Here is a 22925-nt window from a genome sequence, read left to right as displayed (position 1 = left end):
CATTGAACTGGGATGGGTTGGGGTGTGCTGGCGTAATCTTTAAATATAGTTATTGCCTGGAAAAATTACACGGACAACTGCAAATTCGAGTTTTAAAAAATATGTCTTTATATTTTTCTTGACAGTGCTATTTACAGGTCACTATTCTCAGTGTACAGAGGAATTATGAATGCAAAACGTAGTCTTACCATCTGATATAGCAGGTTCTAACAGAGAAAGAAAAAAATGTCTAGACCTGTCCATTCTGTTTAAGGCTATAAATATTGTAATTAATTTTACTGTTCATATCATATTACATTTGATACCATTACCACCTGGTATCCTGAAAACAGGCTCACACAAACACACAGGCAAAACACACAAAGACACATGCAATACAGTATTACTTGGAATCAAGTAATATCACATCATCAACACACAGCCAATAGAATAAAACGTTTTTAAAGGCTTTAACGGATACCTATGTACATTCGGAACCTATTGTCACACTTGTGGGGCCGAGTCTTGGGTGAGTGCCTCGCGCTTCGACGACACGAAAACGCAAATTAATCAGCTCTTTCAGAATAAAGGGCAGTGGCTCAGTTTGGCGAGTTTCTCAACAGCTGTACCCTGATTGTTTTCTAAATAGAGGAAGTACAACTGCGGAGAGGAACAGAATTACAGAAGTCAGCCTTCTGCTCAGACAAAGGGCAGCAGGGCTCTGCATGGCTCTGCATTATGGAGGAGGAAACTAACCCAAGTCATTAATGTTCTAACTACATAAACAACTGTGGGTCAAAAAGAACGAAGATAAAGGAGAAAAAAAAGCAAACTCAAGCCACAAGTGAAACGGTCCTCGCGATATGGTATAAGAACCAGAGCGGCAACCTTGGTTAAAAGTTACTTAACCCATGTCAGAGACGCAGTAATGTCCCATCACAGAGCAGAGAGGACAATATAACAGGTCATAAGGGGCAAAGAGCTCCTCCCCACCACTGGGGGGGGGGGGGGGGGGGGGGTCACTGGTCAACACCAGACAAAGAGAACACATTCATTGTGAGCAAGGCTGAACCAGGTAATGAGCGTTTCACAATATTTGTAGTAGGAGGATAAATAACTGCTCCATAATACCTGGACTTAATACCTGAAATCCAAACTAAACAAGAAACAAAACATGATTCCCCACCCAACCAACCAGCACCATCACCAATACTCATCAAGAATTCAAAAGTTCAATATGTACCATATATATATATATATATATGGCTTGTGACCAGTGAGTTAAAAGTATCAATTTGGATTCTAAGGCATGCTTTACAACGGTGAGAATAACGATGCTTTCACCACCAGAATATTCTTCCAATCCTCAATCATTGTAGTAGATCGAGGACACAAGTGATATGGGTCTTGCTTCAGACAAATCCTCGTAATGTACACTATTCAGGGAGGTGTTCCTAAATCCCCTGGAACAGAAACGGCGGCTCTGTATACTGAATTACATCCTAATATTCAGCTGATTCTGGAGGTGAAAGGTGTCATTTCAAAAGCGATGAAGTTGTAAAGCAGTATTTTTTTTTTTGCGAGTTTGACGCAATCATCGTAATGCCCAAATAACACCACGTAAATTACATCATAAGTCAGACCAGTTATCTTTCCAAGTAAAACATGATCAGATTCACAAGGTATCAGGCTCTCAACAGATTCAGGGAAACATTATTATACGTTATGCCGATGTCATGAAGGTATTGTGATGGATTCCTGTCACCAGTCTCTGTCTTGAGGCAGATAGGAGCATTTTGTCCAAGGTGTGTTATGAGCAGAATCAAGAATTTGCGGAAAGAGTTGCGTCTGCCCCAGGAACTCATGGAAGAATAAAAGAATTAATGACGACAGGCACTTGAATGTATCACCCTGAAAAGGTCCAATGAGGAACAGGCCCTCTGCCACTGGGTGTGTGTGGGGCTGGAGAGGGAGCGTGGGCGGGACTGGGGTATTGAACAACGCCCATCTGTGGAGAAATCATCTTCGGTACTCATGCCTCCATCACGTCGTCCTCATCGAACACTGGGGGCACGAAGCTCAATACCTCCTCGTAGGTCAACTCTGCGGGGTCAGAATCAAAGCGGAATTAAGAGGACAAATGGGAATCTTCTTAATATCACACCACGTAACGTAACTTTTTAATCCTGGTTAGACGTGTTATTTCAAACCCCTGCACAAATCTTCTAAACAGGAGAACGTCCGAATCACAAAGCTCTGTGTTGACGGTAGATTTGCTCCAAATGGACTCCCGTAAGGCAGGTAAGACAAAAGTCTTCAAAATGCATCAAGGCAAGGTATAAATGAGGGGCATATTTGCAAGTCACACTAGTTCTCCTTGTTAGAAAATTTTATCTCCAAAAATGGTCGCAGCCTGGAATCATTGTGTGGCCATACTTTTGACTTTTTTTTTACACTACATGACAAACAAAAACAACACAGACGTGAACCAGTTCACAAGTTTGTCTCTGGGCATATGTTTTTCCACTGGCCTATATGATGTGTTTGGCAAACGTTATGTTATACAGCCAATCAGCAGTGACTTTAGATCATTACATAAAGTATGCTGCATGCTTATTAGTTCACAGATGCTGAGATATACTGTGTGGGTATCAGAATTTGGCACCAAAAGAAAATTAATTTTTTTCGATCCTCGACAGGATTGGAGTATTTCAGTCGGTACCACAAAAGTACAGAAGTTTGGGACCCAGCCTGGTCGCAAGCTACAAGATTTAGTGAGTGTCGCAAGCAAGACTCTGGAAGCGCACTGAGCAGAGTCATACCTAAAACAAAAGGTTTTAAATATCATACCCATTCAAGACATGACATAGAACAGCATAGACTTTACCAGGTATTACTATTCAGAATGGTGGCTGTTTACTGGGGAAGGCGAACTGAACCATTTACAATGCAGGGTAGGCCAAGCTAGGCGCCACTAGCACGTTAGCATGCTAGCACGTTAGCATGCTAGCATACGCCTACACTCACGTTTCCATTCATCAATGAGCAGGTCGCGGCTCTCGAAGCTCTGGTCATAGGCCTCAGCGTCGGGTTCATCCTCTGGATCGTGGTACTGGGTGAAGTACGGATGTGCCAGAGCCTCTGCCGCTGTGATGCGCTTGTCCGTGTCCAAGACCAGCATCTTCTCCAGCAGGTCCACAGCTGTGGGCACATGAAATGATCACGGAACAGAGCAGAGAGACACGGTATTTGACAGCTGAAGCTCAGATCCCACTGAGCGCTTACCCTGGGGATTGGCCCCGATAAACACGTCAGCAAAGTTCCTCTTGGGCATGTAAGGTAGGGAGTTGATGTAATTTCTGGCCTATAATAAAAAAAAAGCAAGCACCAAACAGTTCAGAGATGACTAGATCAAGCAAGGAACAAGCAAAGGTCTGCAACCTTTCTAAAAATCGCCAAACGGCCAATCAATCTCCTATACAATTTCCAGATTTTAAGTTTGGAAACAGCAGTATGCGAGAAGTTCATTTACATAAACACATTTATTTTCTTCACATAATTAAGCCACACTGCTCAGTGCAGGGTCTATTTGAGGAGCACAGGGAGGCTTGTGGCCCCCATGTGCTGGAAATCCCCCTGCCCTACACGCTCACTGGTGGTGTAAGCGATTCCCAGGCTTCAATACAAAATGCAGGCCTCTGAGAAGGCAGGAAGTTGTGCTGGTCCTTCACAGTGAAGCAGCAGCAGGCCGAGCAGACAGACTTGTCAGGGAGGGTGCAAGGAGGAGAAAGTAAGGAAGGTCAAGAGGAAACAGTGATACTGGAGGCTCAAAGGAGCAGGAACTCTATCCGACCAAATTGGGTTTACTGCTGCCATACTGCTGTGCTACTGCCCAGCAACCCCTGGCTGGGACGAGTTTTCCCCAAAGTCAGCCATGCACCACTTGGGAACGAATGAAAAGGTTACCATTGCACTCTGGGGGCCTTCAGAACGATGTCACAGAACTACATCAGGAAGGGAAACTTCGGCGCAACAAGTTCCTTAAACCCGGTTCATCTTTCATAAAGTGCTTTAAGGCGCCAATATAAAGTTTTAGCAATACGACGTCATATGCGACGTAACCACTGTGGCGGCCACCGTTTCGGAGCGCCACCTGAGGTGGACTTTTCAGCTCGGTCCGATCCCCCCGCTGCCCACGATCGGCTGACATGCCTATGACGTCATGGGACCAGCCAGCAGGACGAATCATGCACTTTAAATATCGTAAAATCGAGGTGTCTGTTTATTTGTTAATAACGAATGTCGTAGATGTATAACGTTTGCCATGGAACGTGGGTGTTTCGATAGCGTGTAACCAAGAGGACCATGTATATTGCTTCGGCTTTCCTGTCTGTGCCACTGCTAGCATTAAACCAAAACTGGCTGTTAATAAAGAAAGCAGCCTCCATTTTAAAGGAGTCATTACAGGCTTTATCAAAGAAACGCAGGGGTCCACGCTGGATGTGCGAGCAGGCACCGCGTCGGGGTGACCTAGCGTGTCAACGCATTAGCTTTGGGCTACCACCTTGACTCACACACCAGCAGGATGGGCAGCGGGGTAACAGCACCCAAGGATGGGAGCCTGAGGGGCAGTGAAGCAGGCGACTGGCTTTGGGGGGGCGCTGGCGGGTGGCAGCATGGACAGGGTGACGCGTGGCCCCCGCAGTGTTAAGGGCAGGGTCCTCCTCACCTCGTAGCTCGGCATCCTGCTTATTAGCGAGGCCGGCGGCGTCCCCGTCAGCCGCATTATCTGCTGCAGCTGGTTTATATCTTTGCGTCTCCAGGTCAAGGGATTACAATACGCAACGTTAAACACGCTGAAGTCCGCACGGGGGCGTGGCCAGAGCAACCCACCACCTGCCACGGACCGAGGGGGGGGGAAGCGGGGTGTAAAAACCACAGGGTCAAATATCAGGGCCAAAGGAGGAGTGACAGGAGAACGCCAACTAGATCAAGATGCAATTAGCATGAGCGTCTTTAAGATGGGCTTCATTAAGAAATGCTTCATTAGCATGGAGGCGTGGAACAAGGAACTCCACACCTCCACACAGAGCATCCGCTGTCCCTACTGACCCAACCCAGTCTAAACACACCATTCGCCATGTTACCCCTGAGATCTGGGTCCCTGGACCGGCTTCCCCTCAGAAACCCCCAACCCTCCCAAAACGCTACTCAACACTTTACAATCGTGTCGCAGCACCTGGCCCCATGTCCCACGGACACGGCGGCGGAACCTCCATGCAGGAAGACGGAGAAGAGCAGGGGGGAGATGGAGAGCATGCTTGCCGAGCACAAACGTGAGCAGCCAGCAAGCAGAGGATGGCAGGAAAGCACCAGGATTCAGGAGATCCAGTGACAGTGGAACAGAACAATAATGAGGCGAGACTGGACTCACAGAGTCTGAAGATATTTTCATCAAGAGCTCAGGCCCTGGTGTTCCGACGAGCAGCATAATTAGCTTCAACTGATCAATATCTATCAGGACAACATAAAGGAAAATGCACGGGAGGAAATGATGGGGAAGGGGGGGGGGGGGACACGAACTCAGCGACGTCCCGGACATCAAAGCCAGGGCCTAGGCCGGAGGCACGGCCTCTGACGAGGGTGGGGCGACACTGATGGATTTTATGAATGAGGCAAAGAAAAAAAAAGTCATGCGGATGACGACACGCGCAATTAAAAAAAAATTAAACCAAGAAAAATCCCTGAAAAATGCAGCCCAGCTTTTCCAAAACTTATGCATGTGCATGCGAGTACAACAAAAGGGTACGGCGAAGCAGGTCCCCATGGCAGCAAGATGGATATCAGGGTTATAAGGGTTAAAAAGACTCTTGGAGGTGCTGAGGGGTGTGTGTGTGGGGGGGGGGGTAGGTAATGGAGTGATGCAATGACAAGCAGAACAGCCCAGCCACTGAGCGACAGTAACATCTGTTAATGTAAAGGGATGGATACCCTGGACAGAGGGGCCTGATGGCTGAAGAGGAGGAATACGGGCGACTACAGAGAAGCATGCGCTTTAAAAGGCATCGAGATGCTTCTCAGTGGCGTTGGATGCGGGGGAGGGGGCATGGCTGTCATAAACACGTACATGTCAATGGCAGCCAAAGGCTGAGAGCGTTAGCAAAGCAGGACAGAGTCTGCGCTTTAGAATGGGCTCGGGACCCCACACACGGCCTTCCGAAGGACGACAGCTAACAGTGCAGCCCCTTCGCACAGCCGCGACACCATGCATCAAAAAAAGTTAATTAAAAACGGCTGGAGCATCTCAACCGTAAACGCCATATTACCCAGAGGCAGGACATGAACAGAGCTGGTTAGTATGACAGCGTGTCTGAGCTGGTGGGGCAGGCGTTATCAGAGCTAAGGGGGTGCTGGTCAGTAATGTGCTGGGAGTGGGGTTAGTCAACAAGTAGCCATTAGTAAAAGGGTGGGGGTTGGGGGGGGTTGGCAACAGGCACAGGAAAGGGAGGTGTAACGCCCTCCTTGGTGACAGGCCTTCACCCCCCTCCCATGAGCAAACATACACCATGTCCTGAGGCCAGGTGCTTGAAAGCATCCAGCCATAAAGCAAACACCCACATCACGTGACAGGAGTGAGCAGTCACTTGCCCATGTAACTTTGCAGCCATCAGGAAAAGTAAATGACATGACAGAGGAGAGCAGGCTGCCTCGCCTGCCCATGTAACTTAATAGTACCTTTCCCCCTTAATCGTGGGAGAGCAGTATGACAGAAAACAAGAAAAGGGAAGAAAGGATCACTTTCAATCATCTTCATGTTCCTGGGGCATTCTGACTCAACTTTTTTTTGGTGGAAACCTTCCAAGGCCATTTCGGATGCACATTTTTAATATCAATGAATAAATGAATGCGTCATACTGGAATCATGTTATTAACGCAGTGTAGGAAAAACACAATAACCTTCTATGGATTTGTACACTGAATAGTCTTAAAAATGCTTTGGGTATATGCAAATTTCAACGTAAAAAACTCCCCAAACAGCCTCATATCTGCAAATCTTCCAGCCTGGAAGGTCACATGATGCGTGACGTGAACAATGCTGGTGTTGAAGGACCTGAGGAGGTGGGTCTGTGCCTTCACTGACGGCAGCGGGGACAGCAGGAGGGAATGCGGGGTGGGGAATCCAGGCAGCACACAGTCTGAGAAAGGATACGGTCTGTTCCAGGGAAGAGCGCCCGGCCGGTGAGCAGCTCAGCCATGATGCAACCCACTGACCAGATATCCACTGCCAGCGGGAGAGGAACAGAAAGTCGTCAGATCACAGGGCGACACTGCAGGTCCGATCCGAAGCGGCATGTTTACACAGGAGTTTTACGGACCAAACCAAAGTCAAACAAACAAACCCTCTGCCAGCTTCTGGGCATGAGGTCACTTAACCCTACCCTGCCCTGTCAGCACTGCACACAAATCAGATAATACAATGCAGCTATATTAAGATTCAATGTACACAGCAGTGATGTTTACTCAAGCCACAAATCTGCAGAAGTGGACAGTTCTAGAAAGTACAAATCCAGACCATGGTTTTGTATCGACCAAGCAGTTCAGCACCCCCCCTCGCCCCTCCACCCCCCACCTGTCATGTTGTAGTGCATCCAGTTGAGCATGATCTCTGGAGCCCGGTACCACCTGGTAGCCACGTAGCCGGTCATCTCGTCGTCAGTCTGTCGAGCCAGACCAAAGTCCAGGATCTGCAGCGGAGGCGAGTAGCACAGATAGGAAAATGAGAAGATGGGGCCAGGTGGTGCTGCTGATAAGGTGCCGTGGAAACGCAGCCCGGCACGGCCCGGGGCCCACCTACCTTCAGCTCACAGTCCTCGTTCACAGCCAGGTTGCTGGGCTTCAGGTCCTGAAAGATGACGGAGATGCAACGTGAGATCAGGCCCCTCGGCCTTTAAGAGCCCCGTCATAGCCTTCCGCACCATGAACACCCCCACCTCTCCACCCCACCACCAACACACTGCCAGCTACTCCTGTTTAAAGGCACGCTGCGGGGGGGGGGGGGGGGGTCGGGGAAGGAGTGCTGCGTGACTCAGCGGGTTAGGATGACGTGCGAATGATCAGAAGTTTGTCGGTTCAAATCCTAAACCATTTCACCATTTCACATAACCCCCCAAGTGGGACTATCTGACCCCACTTTCTCAAAAAAGTTAAATCTGTTAAATGTGTCACACGTCCTTCACACGAGGAGGAGAATCAGCTATTAATAACGGCAGAGCGCAGGCAAACCTCACAGCGAGTGAATCAACCCGCAACAAAGGACTAAAAAAAAAAATACCACCTCTGTTTTCTGTGGGTTTCTCCAAAGAAGACAACAATATATCACCAACTTACTCTGTGAATGATGTCCGCTGAGTGGATGTACTGCAAGGGAGAGAGAGAGCAGATCAAAAGGACAGAACAGATCACTTAGAAAGCGACAGCATCAGATGTTCGTGCACAAATTCGACAGCTAGAGGGGTGAGCGGCGAATGCTGCGGGTGACAGACAGGGGGCGGCGTGACCGCACACGGTCCCACACCTTTAATCCCCGCAGTATCTGATAGATGAGGAACTGGACGTGGTCGTCGGTGAGCTTCTGACACTTGACAATGTTGTTCAGATCAGCCCCCATCAGGTGGGTCACCAGGTACCTGCCAGCCAATCAAATGAGGAGACACGTAAGGTTTCCAGGGGGTAATAAAAATCATGGGCTTGCACTGCGATTTACCGGACAGCATCATCACACCATTTACAGGTAATACAGTGGCGAGATAACATATAGATAGCGAATGACGAGGGGAGGGTTTCACGGTAATCAGAGTGCAAAACACAGCACAGTGCAAAATACAGGGGGGGCTGAACCAAGAGTACGGAGTGATTATCAAAGTTATTAAAAAAAAAAAAAAAAACCCATTCATTTCAGATGATCAGATGTACCCTGATCATAGGTCCTTTCCCCAGACTTCTCGTATTAAATTCTCATACAAATTAAGCAGCAGCAGCCGGTCAGTAAGTGTGAAATTGGGGTTAAAAGCCAAGCTGCCCTCAGATGGGACATGGGATCTCATCTGGGTTCCAAATGAAAAGAGGACAGAAACTGCAGAGAATCCCACTTGAACTGCGGTATTGGGGTCATGCGCTGCACACGGACTCCTTAAAAAGTGATCGTATAGTCCAGGGGTACAGTCTGGGGGGAGGGACAGGAGGCACCTGCTGAGTCAGGGTGACGGAGATCACGGAAGCAGCCTCCTGCGAGGCAGGCCGAACCCTCTCCTGCCGGGATGCACGCACGCACGCAGCTCTGGGCGTGGGCGGTATATGCACACCGGCGAGCAGCTGTACCGCGAATTTACTGCGGTATGCGCCCATTCCAGATGGTGAAATCCCAAGCATGTGAGCTTGCGGTCTCGTGTGCAGGTAGATGCGTGTGTCACGGCCCTCGCCCTGCGCGGACAGCAGCCAGGTGAAACCGGTTCTTCGCTGGCCTATCCTACGGGATACCTTGCACTTCCTCCCTGTCCAGATTCCTTTCATTCCCATACAGTGAAATCAGCTGTATTCTCCACCAGCCCCATCTCAAAATCATTACCATGAGAGGGATGTTCCACAGGCAGATAAGTCAGAACCACCCCCCCAGCTACCAAGGTCCCAGCCCTCCCCTCCCCCCTACCACCCCTGTGCAGTCCAGGGACCGTCTCCTCCTCACCCGCTGTCATGAGAGGATGCTAGCGATATTCAAATGACACACCTGAAGGTAATTCTGACTCTTCATGAAAAGACAGGATGGTGATGTGGTCACCATGGAAACAGGAACTGGGCACAACTTGCTGCCTGGCAACGACTCAGCACGGCATGCTTACATGCATCACATTACAAACCTGACGCCTATCCCCGGAAGCACGGAACACACACACACACACACACACACCCACATCCACACCCTCTGGGAGGAGGCCAGAGTACCTGTCAGACACCCAAATAAACCACCCCACCCTCGGGACAGGAATCAGGCCCAGGATACCCTAGAGACGGGGGCCAGCCCTAGGGACGCATATGGGGAGTGCTGATTCTGCTTTAGAGGATGCTCACTACAAATGTGCAGTGCCCACGGGGCCAGGCTCCGGAGAATGACAGACAGACAGAGGCACAGAGACTCCTGTCATTGTGGCAACTCTCCTACGTAAGAAACCTTAACCTCTAACCAGCCCTGATCTTAACCATAAGTAGCTAAACAAAACACAGGATTTTTGACTATTATAGTTTTTTGATTGTATTCATGGATTTTTATAAAACTGAGGCTTATATAGTGGGCACCAGATACATATCACAAGCTAAAAAGTGGGGACATTGTATTTACCACACTGTGGAGAGACAGACCGAGGGGGAGACAGAGGCTTGGAGCAGGAAGTAGCCAGTGGCTGAGTCATCACTCCAGGTTATCACCCCCCCCCCCCCCCCGCCTTATTCTCGCCCCACTGCCCAGAAACCCCCTCCCAGCGATTTCCACCCTCTGCCCGCAGGCTCTGGCCAGATTCCCCCTGGCACACTCTCTGCGATGGCAGGCTTCCCGCCATGAAAGGGGCTGGACTGTCGCCACTGCCTCCTTCTGTGATACTCACACGTCATTGAACTCCTCGAGGCTGGTGCTGGGAGTGAAGACGTCCAGCAGGCCAATGACCTGTAACACACAGACGCCGCAGGCGTTAAAGGCGCCATGAAAGCCGGAGTTCCGTGTCACACAGCATTACACGGGTCATTTACTTATTTAGTGGACACCTTTGTCTGTGCCAAGACTCATCAAGAGTCCCTTTCAGAAAGAAAAAAAATCTATATACGCTTTAAAATAATATGCCCATAGCAAAGCTGCAAGTCTGTCAGAATTTGATGAGTTCTGGTCTGAAGCGGCCATTCAGAATCCCTGGAGAACTTGGGGGTTAAAGGCATGACATGGCATCTGAACCTAAGATGTCCCACACAAATCCCCAACCAGCGGAACTCCAGAAACAATTAAGAGATCACTCAATTTTTTTTTTTTTTAAATCTGCATCTTTAAATACTGGTTTGATCATGGTTCTGCTGGCAGAAGCGACTTTCTAATGGCAGAGATGACCATCAGCGTATTCAACGGTGCCTCAGGAATCGGAGGGTGACATGAAGTGACCTACAAAAGCAATGGAACATTTAAGTGTGAGGTCCTTCATTAATGAGAAGCAGGGAAGAGCCCGATTTGAGTTCACAAAAAAAATCTTACACAGAACCAAACCCATAAACTGAGAAATGAAACTGAACATTTTGTTGTGGTCTCAATTTTTTCCACAGCTCTGTGTGTGTGTGTGTGTGTGTGTGTGTGTGTGTGTGTGTGTGTGTGTGTGTGTGTGTGTGTGTGTGTGTGTGTGTGTGTGTGTGTGTGTGTGTGTGTGCCTCTCAAAGGAGAACAAGATGGATTATGCAAAAACTACCACATTTAAAAGTACTTGTACAAGGGGTAAATAAAACGTCATTTCATTATCTCGTCGTCAGGGAACTGGAAAGTGCCCAAAAGCAACGCCACACACTGCGAGCTCCGCCATTCGGGTGTAACTTCCAAACAGAAAACAGGACACACCGGGGTAAGTGATGCACTCACTTCACGTCAATGCGGTCTCACTTTACACTGGACTACCTTGTTTTAACAACATACGTGAATGAAGTTACGGGGCAGGGGTGCTGCGGCGGCATCTAAATCGCGATAAATTTGACTTCGGGTTCCGCCGAGTTGTTGATACACAGAGAGCAGCGCTGGGAGATAAAGAGCGGCAGCACCTCCCACAGGACCGTTTCCCACATTCCTGAGAGACCGCGGCAATTAGGCGGAAGGGTGCAGGAAAGCTGTGGGACCGAAACCAGGCAGCACAACTGCGACGCGAGATGGAGAACCTTCCTGAACACTATAAAGCTGGAGCCACATTAACCTCAGAAAAATACCTCTACCACATAAAACACATCAGCTAATGAAACACGAATGGTAAAAATAGACCCTCCCATTTCGGATTCTCCTGGTTGGCTCTGCTTTGCTATTCAAACACTCTGCCAGGAAAATGTCTCGTCACAAATATGTTTCAGACTGAACACCCCCACAGAGGGAGAGCTTTATGTAAACTGGAATGGGGGGGGGGGGGGTGCGGTATTTGGACAATCCCAGCCTGCAGTTTCCACCCAAGCAACGAGGTCATCTCCTGTGCGTGGGAATGGTTATAAAACGGCCGATCGAGTCGAACTCCGTGTTCTACAGAAAACCGTCCCTTGAAAAAGTGACTGTGTGTGTGTGTGTGTGTGTGTGTGTGTGTGTGTGTGTGTGTGTGTGTGTGTGTGTGTGTGTGTGTGTGTGTGTGTGTGTGTGTGTGCGCGGGGGGGGGGGGGACAGCCACAGTGAGCAGTTCTGCATGCAGGCACCCCTGCTTGACCTTGCCAGACAGTGCGCTGGGTACAATGATGCCATCCCTTGTTACATGGCACTAGGGAAGTTAGAAGAGGAACTGTTTGCGGGGGGAAACTGCAGAGGAGACACAGTCGCCAGCTGGCCCCCTTGTGATCACCATCTCCCCAAAATATAATCCTAACCAGTCATTTTACACGAATCTGGTTCAAGAATTAAAAAAAAAAAAGAGATAAAAACTGTTAGGATATAACAACTAGGTGAGTAAATATGATGGAATAATGAAGGATGCCTGTGGACCCTTTGCAATCCATCTAAGCACGACAAAAGATCAAAAGGGAAAAGCCTGAGAATTTTTTCAGAGTATTTCCTCCACGTGCCACCAGGGGCGCAGTTCAGCACAGGAATTGGCAAACAGAAGAGTGTGAGGTCATGCGCAGTCATGTGACACAGGCCTTCGACTCACATTTTCGTGCTTCATGTGCTTGAGGAGCCGCAACTCCCGATAGGTCCGCTTGGCGTGGACGATAGACTGGAAGGGGCGGGACAGCTTCTTCACAGCGACCTTCAGGTCCATCTTCACGTCAAAGGCTGAGCTGGAGGAAAGGGGGGGGGGGTGCGGTCATTACAGGTCGAGCTGGCCGGTGGAGGTACCTGGCTCACTTTGTGCTATGCCTTAGCGTTTTAGCAAACAAACCAACAAGCCGCAAAAGGTTGGAATATCCGACAAGCGGCATTTTTACAGGGTCACCCAGACCACCCTGCACACCTGACCACAGAACGTCCGGGGAAAGCCCCTTAACAAATGCCTTTCGCACAGCATTTTCAGGAAGGCATCGCGCTAGTTTCAGAAGTGCACTGTGAGGAAATACTTCAAATAACTCTGAGACAACATCACCGGCCTGATGCACAGAAGCAACAGGGGGAAAAACTGGAGACGGCGAGCAAAGCCGTCAGGGATGATGGGGGAGGCTGTTTTTCCCCAGACGCCCGGGCGACTTCAAGGTATTGCAGTGGTGAGACAGGGACGGCAGACTGTCATTATCGGAAGGGTGACAAGTTCAGACGTCTTTAAGTATTTAAAAGGCTGCTACGCTTAAGCCCCGTGGGTGCAGCCATCTAATTCAGGTCAGCGGACAGCAGCTAATTTTGCTTCAGATGGGTTATACTGATACTGGCCGACCAGTTTCTTTTTGTGTCACATGACATTCCCAGAAAGCATGAAAAGGACGCCTTGGGCAGCGCCTCTGAGAAAAGAATGAGCAGCCTCTCAAAGGCGGCCGGCCCTCACTGCCGGCATCCCAACCAAAGTGAAAGTGATATAAACCCAGATGGGGCACCCGCATCTTCAGGAGTCAAGACCCTCATTAGGAAGTACTGATCCAGTACGAGCAGGGGGCAGTAAGCGGGGCCCCAGGCACAAGAGAGCAGGGGGCAGTAACCGGGGCCCCAGGCACGAGAGAGCAGGGGGCAGTAACCGGGGCCCCAGGCACGAGAGAGCAGGGGGCAGTAAGCGGGGCTTCTGGCACAAGAGAGCAGGGGGCAGTAACCGGGGATCCTGGCACAAGAGAGCAGGGGGCAGTAACCGGGGCCCCAGGCACGAGAGAGCAGGGGGCAGTAACCGGGGCCCCAGGCACGAAAGCAGGGGGCAGTAAACGGGGCCCCAGGCACAAGAGAGCAGGGGGCAGTAACCGGGGCTCCTGGCACAAGAGAGCAGGGGGCAGTAATCGGGGCCCCAGGCACAAGAGAGCAGGGGGCAGTAACCGGGGCCCCAGGCACGAGAGAGCAGGGGGCAGTAACCGGGGCTCCTGGCACAAGAGAGCAGGGGGCAGTAACCGGGGCTCCTGGCACAAGAGAGCAGGGAGGACAACCCTCCAAACCCAGTCGCTTGCAGCAACTCCCACGCCGCAGGCTTAAACACCTAAAGCCTGAAGGTACCCATGTCTCACAAAGGCACTGCAGTGTGCTACCTGTCAGGGCACGTACACAGAGTTCAGGGCTGGATTACTGCAGCCTGAATCACACAGCAAAAACTTCACAACTTGGCCAGTGCCCTGGAGGAGCGACAGACAGCCCAAGCCAAAGGCAAGCAGAGGAAAAAAGGTGAACGGCATCGAAATTGCACAGCTGGCTGGCACCATCACCCACTACACGGACCAGCAGCATATCCTGACACTCTGGGGCAGTGTGCTCACACAAAGTCATGGGAAATAGGCGCCAAAAGTTCATCCAATGAGAAATTTCATACTAGCTACTATTATATTTATCTATAAAGGCTTGTATATATTCTGTATACAGTTAAAATATTATCATATGATAATATTTAAAAAGGCAAATTTAATTAACAGAGACAACACTGTGCCTAGAAGATAAAACAGACTGCTCATACTCTTCTGCAAATCCTGAATTATTTAACTTCAAATGCAGAGGAATAAAATGATCAAGGACACTAGACTTGGAGTATTACCACTACTGAGGCATGTGTCTAGATTGGGGGGAGGGGCTCATTTGTTATGCATTTTAGATCGGTTTTCGATATTCAAACACGCAGAGTCCTGATTGAGATTTAAGGCCCAGAGATATTGTTCAAAGATACCTTTGAAATTCCACAGATATTAACTCTGAGAAACCTTCAAATGAAGCATGAATCAAAACCAAAACAGCGACAGTAGGGAGGGGCAAAGCCAAAGGAGAGGCAATACAATGCAGAGTATTTGAGGGCAGGAGCTGCAGTGATTAAACTGTTCCTGTGCCCAACAGAGCATAAACACAGCTACATTAAGGGAGCAGCTGCTCTACTGAACATGCTTATTTCGGTAAACAACCCGCAGCTCAGCTCTAAAATGCTTTCAAGTGCCTCTTACCAAATGATTTATAGCACAGCGGAAACAAGGAAACATACCACTTTACACTCAGACAGAAAAAAAATGGATTTATGCCTCCTTACAACCTCACCAACGGCCCACATGACCTTCACGACCCGGAATCTCTCACGATATTTGAACCAGGAAACTTTCGATTACAGCACCATAACCTGTTGAGCCACAAAGCAGCCCCCCACCTCCAAAAAAAAAAAAGCTTGACTGACAATCCCACAACGACAAAAGGCAGAAGGAAAAGCAGAACATTGTCCTGGGATCTCCTGTGGGAGAGGATGACTCGATGTGCCTTCAGAAAGCCTGCAAGACGCAAACGCGTATGTAGGGGAAAAAATCCTGCAGGTGGTAAAGGCTGGACAGTGTGATGTCATTGTCACAACCTGCGATCCAGAACCCAAGATATGCTGCGCTTCCCAAGTGGTTGCAATGAGTATCTTCCACTGAACGGCAGCAGCATGCGTGGTGGAAACATTCAGGTGGAACAAACCTCCACTCACAGCTTCCCGTTGAAAAATAGTTCAGAATGGTTTGGGGGAGAGGGGAAGTCATCAACTAAACGCCGGATGGCACCCAAGGGAAGGAAAACAGATAAAGAACAAGCCAACCAATTAAGCGGCAAAGCTGGTAAGCACCGGGGTGGATCCGAAACGCAGCCCGGCTAATAAGGTTGCCTAGCACGATATTACAGCCCCTTCATTACCTTATATTTGCTTCACCGGTTGAGTTAAAACAGAGAAAGGAAATTAGTAGGAGAATCATTAACGTTATGGCGTCTCCGAGATCGCCGGCTGTGGCCGACTGCACCCTCAAAATAATCGCCGATTGTTTTAAAGTCAAAGCTCGTCTTTCCAGGAAACAGCTCGAAGGACACCCACCTGTGTGACACCCAGGATGGCTCCTAGGATATGTATAAGGGATCATGGCTAAAGACTCCCTCAGCCTACAAAGGCTAAGCCCCACCCCACAGAGAGAGATTAAACTCCACACAAAATGAGTCACCTACAGCCAACGCTGAAAACTCCCCACCACCGTTTGGACGGGACAAGGCAGAACTTGCTGCGCCCACCATCAGCGTGGTTTTCCTGCTGTGATATTTATGATGCCTGCCCTGCCTCCCTCGTTAAACAAGAGGGAGTGCTTTGCTTGACACTGAAAAACATGCTGCACAGATTCAAGACCGCGTGCTTAATATGACCACTCGCAACCACTGCTTAGCTACCATTACACCTGGACCAACGAGCGTCGAGGCATAGCCGGAAAGTTGGCATTTTCCCCCAGAAGAGAGTCTGCAAACTATTACCAGCAAACAGAGATCCATCAGACCAGTTTAGACCAAGCATTCAGAGGGAGAAGCAGCCGATTACACTGCGCTCAGTGTGCAGCATGGTCAGAGTGCAGTATTGAAGAACTGTCCAGGAGGTTTAAGAGAAGAGACACCAGTCTGTCCACTGCAGTGCTTGATCCCAGGGTTCTCTCTATAACTGCCTCTGTAACACTGAACAGACAAGATACTCCCTCAATGGGGGCAAGGGGGATTTGTCCCCAGATCATGAAAAATGATTGGGGGGGAGGGATTATTAAAAAGATACATAACATTTTGTGCTACAATTCACATCTCAAACCTCACAACAGACTCTTGCACAAATTGTTCTCAGAAGTCGTCCCGCTTTCAGAAGAACAGAAGAAAGGGAACTGATCTGTCATATAAAAATGGATTCTGGCTGTGTCGCAATTGCTGCCTTGTGTTTACAGGAAAGGCTCCCCTTTTCGTCGGAGTGATAAACACAAACGTGCACCCGTTCAAGTCAGTGCTTTCTTGGGAAACTCTCTAAACTGCCAAGATTCATAGGAAAAAGCCCCCAAATCTTTGCAAAATGCATGTCATTATAAGAGCATGACTGAAGAAGGCGGTTCTGTAAGCTACCTAAATGTGAAGCAATGATTCATTGCGGGCAAACTAGGGTTACATCATTGTGCAGTCTTACATCAACACACGCTTACGGCATGCACAATAAGGACGGGCTCCGTTTACAAAGCTGCCATATATCCTGTTACCGTGGAAAATAATAAAATGCATCGAGGAAACGACTAACGTAGGCTTATCAAAGGTGAACACGAAAGGACAAGTGTTGAGGAAAAGGAGTGTTGAGAAACCACATTCACTAAACAAACACGGACGATGCCTTAATCGTTAAGCCTAATTATAGACCTTTGACAAATCTGGTAGGAAAATGTAGTTTTGTGTATTTTTTAAATCAATGCATCCACGGTGACAAATCAGGCAACTCAAAAACGAGAAGTGATATCTTTAACCGCCACTTGACATTCCGAAAAGAAAACCTCACCACCGATTAAGACTGATTCCCCCTAAAGTCCTCCAACTGACATTTTATACTGTTCACTTTGGAACTAAAAAAGCCTTACTCGAAACGGACATCTCCAAACGGGAAAGCGTATTCCTGTGCAGATAAGCATGAAATCGTCAGTTAGCGGGACAAAACGGAACATTATGTCCCATAAATGGCACCGATAGCAGGCGACATGGGCACTTGAGCTCAGGCAAGGATCGCGGCCAGTCCCAATGCCCAAACGTCCCAGTAAAGCACCATTTCCATCTCATTACTCCTAAAAATACTTCCTCCAAGTATGTTTATTTGCCATTAGCTTCCTGGTTTCTCTTGCGCCGGGCAGGGGCTTAACCACATGCCTGCCCAGAAACAGCTACCACCGCAAACCAAGCTCTGGTAAGTCAGTCAGCTCAATATGAAGAAAACTTTAATACCTATAAACACTAGCATAGCATGTCAAAAACAGGGAGATCGGAAGTATTAACTAATCGAACGACTGATCTTGTCGGAAGCGACAGGAAATCACATTGCGATGCAAGTGGTTTAATTAAGCAACCTGTTAACAAAACACTATAAAGCACAATATAAAATGAGCCGAGTTTATAACGATAACAAGCTGACTGCCCTCCACGCCAACGCGGGGCTGCATTTACTATTTGGAGTATATATGTACAATCCAGGCCCGCGGTTTACACTTGATTCAGCTCAATTTTGCTCCGCGACAATTCTGCAATCGTGTTATATTAAATGCAAAAGTGGGTGCATTACCATACAGATCCATAAGCACCAGAACCGACTGGGAACAGATTCTGGTAGCGCTGTGGGACCTCCCATTCGGTTTTGTTGAGATCCTGTCGGTAGAAAGTGGGTCTCTCTTTCTGCGACATTCCTGCAGAAGACTCAGCCCCACGACAACAACAGGCAACTTTAACTTCTGAGATCCCTTAAATCAAGCACACTCCCTCGGTACACGAGCACGCAAAATAGTGCAAAAAAAAAGTTCACCGACAAAACAAAACGGAAAACTTTCTATCGCGGGTTAATCGAACGTGAGACAGGATTAATAGGTACAGCCGACTATCTGCCGGCAAATGTGCGACTCCTCCGAGGTGAGCAAATCCCCGATCGAGCCGCATCCAGCGTGAATCCCCCGACGCGGAATCAGTCCTGCATGGCGTGTCCGGATCGTCACAGCGCGCTCCAAGCACCACGTCTCGCGCGAGCTGCACGCAATTAAACGTGACCTAGTCCGGCTGGCGAGAATTCGTCGTCCACTTCCTATTAAGAACTTTTTAGGTATGAACGCTAGTAATGCAATAAATTATCTCCCCCACACACATAAGGATATTAAATCATTTTATATGCACAAGAGAAATTTGATGCTCATGCGATTGCCTTATCAAATTTAAATAATCAGGTTTGTAAATCTAGTGGTGTGGTCTTGTAAATTGTTTGATCTTGTTTGAAATTTGGATTGTGTCTAAAAAATCCGAACATAAAAAATCCAAAGTTGCATCCGAGCATAAAACAAGAGATTACGTTGGGGATGCAACTCTCCCTGAACACTTTCTGTAGCCCATACATTATGTCACACCAGATTCTCTCATCCCGTAAATCAGTGGAACACTGAAAATGCTGTATCAGATTATTATTTTTCTTCAGAATTCAGTTAAAATTTAGAACTTTTTTAAAATATCACTGAGCTGCATTTCACTGTATATACATACATACATACATACATACATACATACAGTATAACGTACAATAACAATTAATGTTAATCTTAAGGAAAAAAAGACAGAACAATGGTTATCGATGAAGTATTAAGTCGGTGTTATGTATTGCATCTTGCAGCCTAAGTAGGCGTGGTAAGAATGCACTTTACAAATCCATTGTAAATTTCAGAGCACAAGTTCAAGCAGGCTTTTAACGCCCAAAACGCTTCAAAAACACATAAAAATGCATGTGCTTCTACTATCTCTTTCAATAGGCCTGTATTCTGCACAACACAGAACAAGTGGATAGTATGTCTAAATTTGCATTTTGAATAAAGTGAATTTCATTTAACTGTATCCCAAATGTTTTTTTTTATTGTTTATAAAGTCAGAAATTGCCCTCCAAACTGCAAGGTGTACTACAGAACGTAACCTCAGCTGCAGCTGGGGCAGACCTCGACATCATATAACATTCAAAAACTGTCACTGACTTCGCATAGAGCACTAAAATCTCATTCAGCAGCTCATCAGTCAGCAGCACAAAATATACAACACGTACCGACAAAGACAATATATAGAACTCGCACACAAAGAGGTGCAAATGGCAACATGAATTATAATGGAATACATGGATCTTGTTGCGCATTGCCAGCGTTGCCAACTCAGGCGTTGGGCGTGACACGATTTCAAACTCACATAAACAATCTTACGGCAAATATATATTATGCCATTATAATACCAAAATTAGCTACATAAAAATCTTTGGGGTAGTTTGCAAACATTTACAAAGAGGTGGTTGCGGCATGGGGAGGGGGTTGAGAAAGGACAGTCAACCGCTTTGGGGGGAAAAAACTGTTTTTTAGCCTTGTTGTGCGGGTGCGGATGGACCTGTAGCGTTTGCTTGACAGTAACAGTCCACATAAGTAGTATCCGTGGCTTGATGAATCTTTGGAGTTGCAGAGGACCTTCTGGAATCAGCGGCTGACGTTCATTTCTTCCAGATATCTCTACCTTTCAATTTTATTTACAGTCACTGTAATTACTTTTGATCTCCAAATGGAACTGGCTAACAATCTATATCACTAAGTTCGTTCTCCCTTATGCATGAAAGCCACTGCAAAATATGAGTTATCTAATGATCTAATGTGATTTTCTGCAGGATATTAATGTTCACCTTTAAGTATTGCTTTCAAGTCAAGCGATTTCAAACGTAGATATTTAATGAAAAATTGTGCCAGAAATTCATTGCCAGTGAAGATAACATGAAATTAATCATATTATCCTATTGCTTTAACATGGGCCAGCATGATGAAAACGTATAAATTAATGATTTCTTTCTGGATACATAAACCTATATTTCAACCATAAACAGCAAGTTTATACGGTACGGCTGTAGATCAAAGTAAAAGCAGAGGTATGTTAAAAAGTCGCATAGAATTACCGTTTTATAGGACCATTTATAATGCTACTCTTCATTTTCTCAGAATGCTTTTTTTACAAGTGAATCTCAATTATTTATAATCTGCTAGAGGAAATATCTGAAGTTTTCGAAAAACGGAAGGTAGCTTCATAAAACACGGATTGCTGGCTCCCTCCCGCGTTTAAAAGTTGTTACTGCAAAATATTTTCTTGCTAAGGAGGCAGTTTCTTTTTCTTCTACTAATTCAGAAATTCGGAGTTATGGGGGTTTACTTCAGGCATGGACTGGGATTAAAAATCGACCCAGGACTCCTGCCCTGACAGGCCTGTAGCTGACACTTAAATTAATATAATCTTGGAATGTGGTATTTTTGTTTTATATAAGGTGATTTTTTATTTGCACATTTTCTCTGATTTTATTTTTTAATTTGAAAGAGCCTGCAAGGAATACAGCACGTTTATTTTGATACTTCTTATTGATCAATAAATCACCCATAGGTGGGTAAATTGATTTATTTCGGCGTGACTAGAGTTGGTGAAAGGACCCAGGAGCGGGAACGAGGTATTTATGCTTAAATTGTGATTACAATGTTGTGTTTGTGCCTTTTGTTAAAGTTTTCCATTCTAAAACTCGGTGAAAGATAATATTGTTTATCCATAATCCGTTAGCTGTGGGGGGAAACCGGAGTACCCGGACGAAACCCCACGACGACATAGGAAGAACATGCAAACTCCGCATACATGTGACCTAGGCGGAGACTTGAACCTGGGTCCCAGAGGTGTGAGGCAACAGTGCTAACCACTGCACCACCATGCCACACATCCCCCCCCCCCCCCCCCAATTAAGAACATTGATATTTTATTGCTTACATGAACGAGGTTCCACTGTTCTCAGACATAGACCCCATATTTTAGGCACTGCAAATAACCTCCATGTTAAAATGAAAATGGATATGAATCGCTAAGGGTGGAAACGTTGGATTGCACCTTTTAAGACAAAGGGTTGATTTGTTTTATGCCCACTTGTGAACGGGCAGATTTACAACAATGCATGCAGTACAATGCTGAAACAGATCAAGTGTGACACTTGAGTTCATTGAATGCAGAAGAGAGCCTCAAGGGACATCAGCGAGTAACTAGGTGCTTGTGAAAAAACTACATGAAAATGTATTGCTTAATTTCTTTGAAAATAATCTAAAAAAAACGGAACGGATTGTAACCGAGACCTAGTTGTACATGAACATTTACATACACATGGATAAATGCTCATATTTTACTCCAGAGGGAAACTAGTTATTTCTGATTAATTATTTTTTATAAAGATTTTTATTTGTGATCAGTTGTTCATGGCACAGCTTATAAATGAAACTCCATAAGGTTTGGTAATAGTTATACATAGGCAAGGTGTATAAATCAATGGTGTGTCTTGTCTTTTACCTGGCGTGGCTAGCAAGAGCCATGCCTGGTGCTTATTCCTTTAACCTCTCATTCTTGCCCCTGTATTAATCGCTTCCGGTTGCTGCTTGTTTGCGGCTTCAATTGCTGTGTTTTTCAGTGCTTCCCAGATCTGTTTCACAAAGCCGATTTCTTGCTTAGCTGGATAACTGTTGATTTTAACCGATTTTAAGGTAGTCTGGGCTAAATGTCAATGAAAATGGCTACCTTAAATCTGACAAGTTATCTGGCTAAGCAAGAAATCCTGCTTCATAAAACTGGTCCCAGGTCTGTTATTGATGTCGTAACCCTTTATTGTATGTTCCCCGCCTTCTTCTGGTCTTCCCGTTTTAGATCCCTTGTGATCTTGTTTATTTTCAGGCATTGTTCATTTGAGTTTGATAAAAAAAAAAACCCTTTTGTACGTCAACCATGTTTGCTCCCGCGTCCTTTGTCCTGCCGGATATGACACTAGTGTGGATAATAAATAAATAAACTTTTAGCAGAAGGAACTACGGGTGGATTTATAGGTAGAGCAGCCAGGCCAGCTGCCCCAGGGCCTGTGCCCGCCCAGCGACATAAAGGGCCCCCTCCGACTACATATCTTGCATGTACGCAAAATGTGTGGAAAACGTGAACGTTTTGATGTTATAGATACATTTTATGCAGGTGTCTGACAAGCTATATTTATATCTCTCAT

General features: G+C 46.9%; 1 protein-coding gene across 2 annotated transcripts; it reads right to left on the bottom strand.

Moving 5' to 3' along the window:
* Window positions 1-84: 84 nt before the first annotated feature.
* Window positions 85-18858, bottom strand: LOC125747041 (mitogen-activated protein kinase 14A-like). 2 transcript variants are annotated; one of them, XM_049021720.1, is made up of 12 exons: window positions 18426-18858; window positions 12897-13026; window positions 10635-10693; window positions 8555-8666; window positions 8368-8397; window positions 7835-7882; window positions 7610-7724; window positions 7190-7261; window positions 4709-4788; window positions 3265-3343; window positions 3007-3180; window positions 85-2082 (listed from the first exon to the last, which is right to left on the bottom strand). In XM_049021720.1, the coding sequence occupies exons 1-12, from the start codon at window positions 18542-18544 to the stop codon at window positions 2012-2014; spliced, it is 1089 nt and encodes a 362-aa protein (XP_048877677.1). In that variant the 5' UTR covers window positions 18545-18858; the 3' UTR covers window positions 85-2011. The 2 variants fall into 2 exon arrangements, with proteins under 2 accessions (XP_048877677.1, XP_048877676.1); XM_049021719.1 differs by lacking the exon at window positions 4709-4788 and adding an exon at window positions 5414-5493 and having other exon boundaries at window positions 18426-18855.
* Between the last annotated feature and the right edge of the window lie 4067 nt (window positions 18859-22925).

Source organism: Brienomyrus brachyistius, chromosome 8 (assembly GCF_023856365.1).
Source record: "Brienomyrus brachyistius isolate T26 chromosome 8, BBRACH_0.4, whole genome shotgun sequence".
Classification (NCBI taxonomy): Eukaryota; Metazoa; Chordata; class Actinopteri; order Osteoglossiformes; family Mormyridae; genus Brienomyrus; species Brienomyrus brachyistius.
This window is presented reverse-complemented; position numbering and strand designations above follow the sequence as displayed.

Excerpts from the sequence above, each read along its gene's own strand:
- LOC125747041 (XM_049021720.1), bottom strand. The coding sequence starts at position 18,544 with ATGTCGCAGAAAGAGAGACCCACTTTCTACCGACAGGATCTCAACAAA. Across the intron at positions 3,344-4,708 it reads GCAGGATGCCGAGCTACGAG|GCCAGAAATTACATCAACTC; the intron begins GTGAGGAGGACC and ends TTTTTATTATAG. Across the intron at positions 3,181-3,264 it reads TATCGGGGCCAATCCCCAGG|CTGTGGACCTGCTGGAGAAG; the intron begins GTAAGCGCTCAG and ends ATGTGCCCACAG.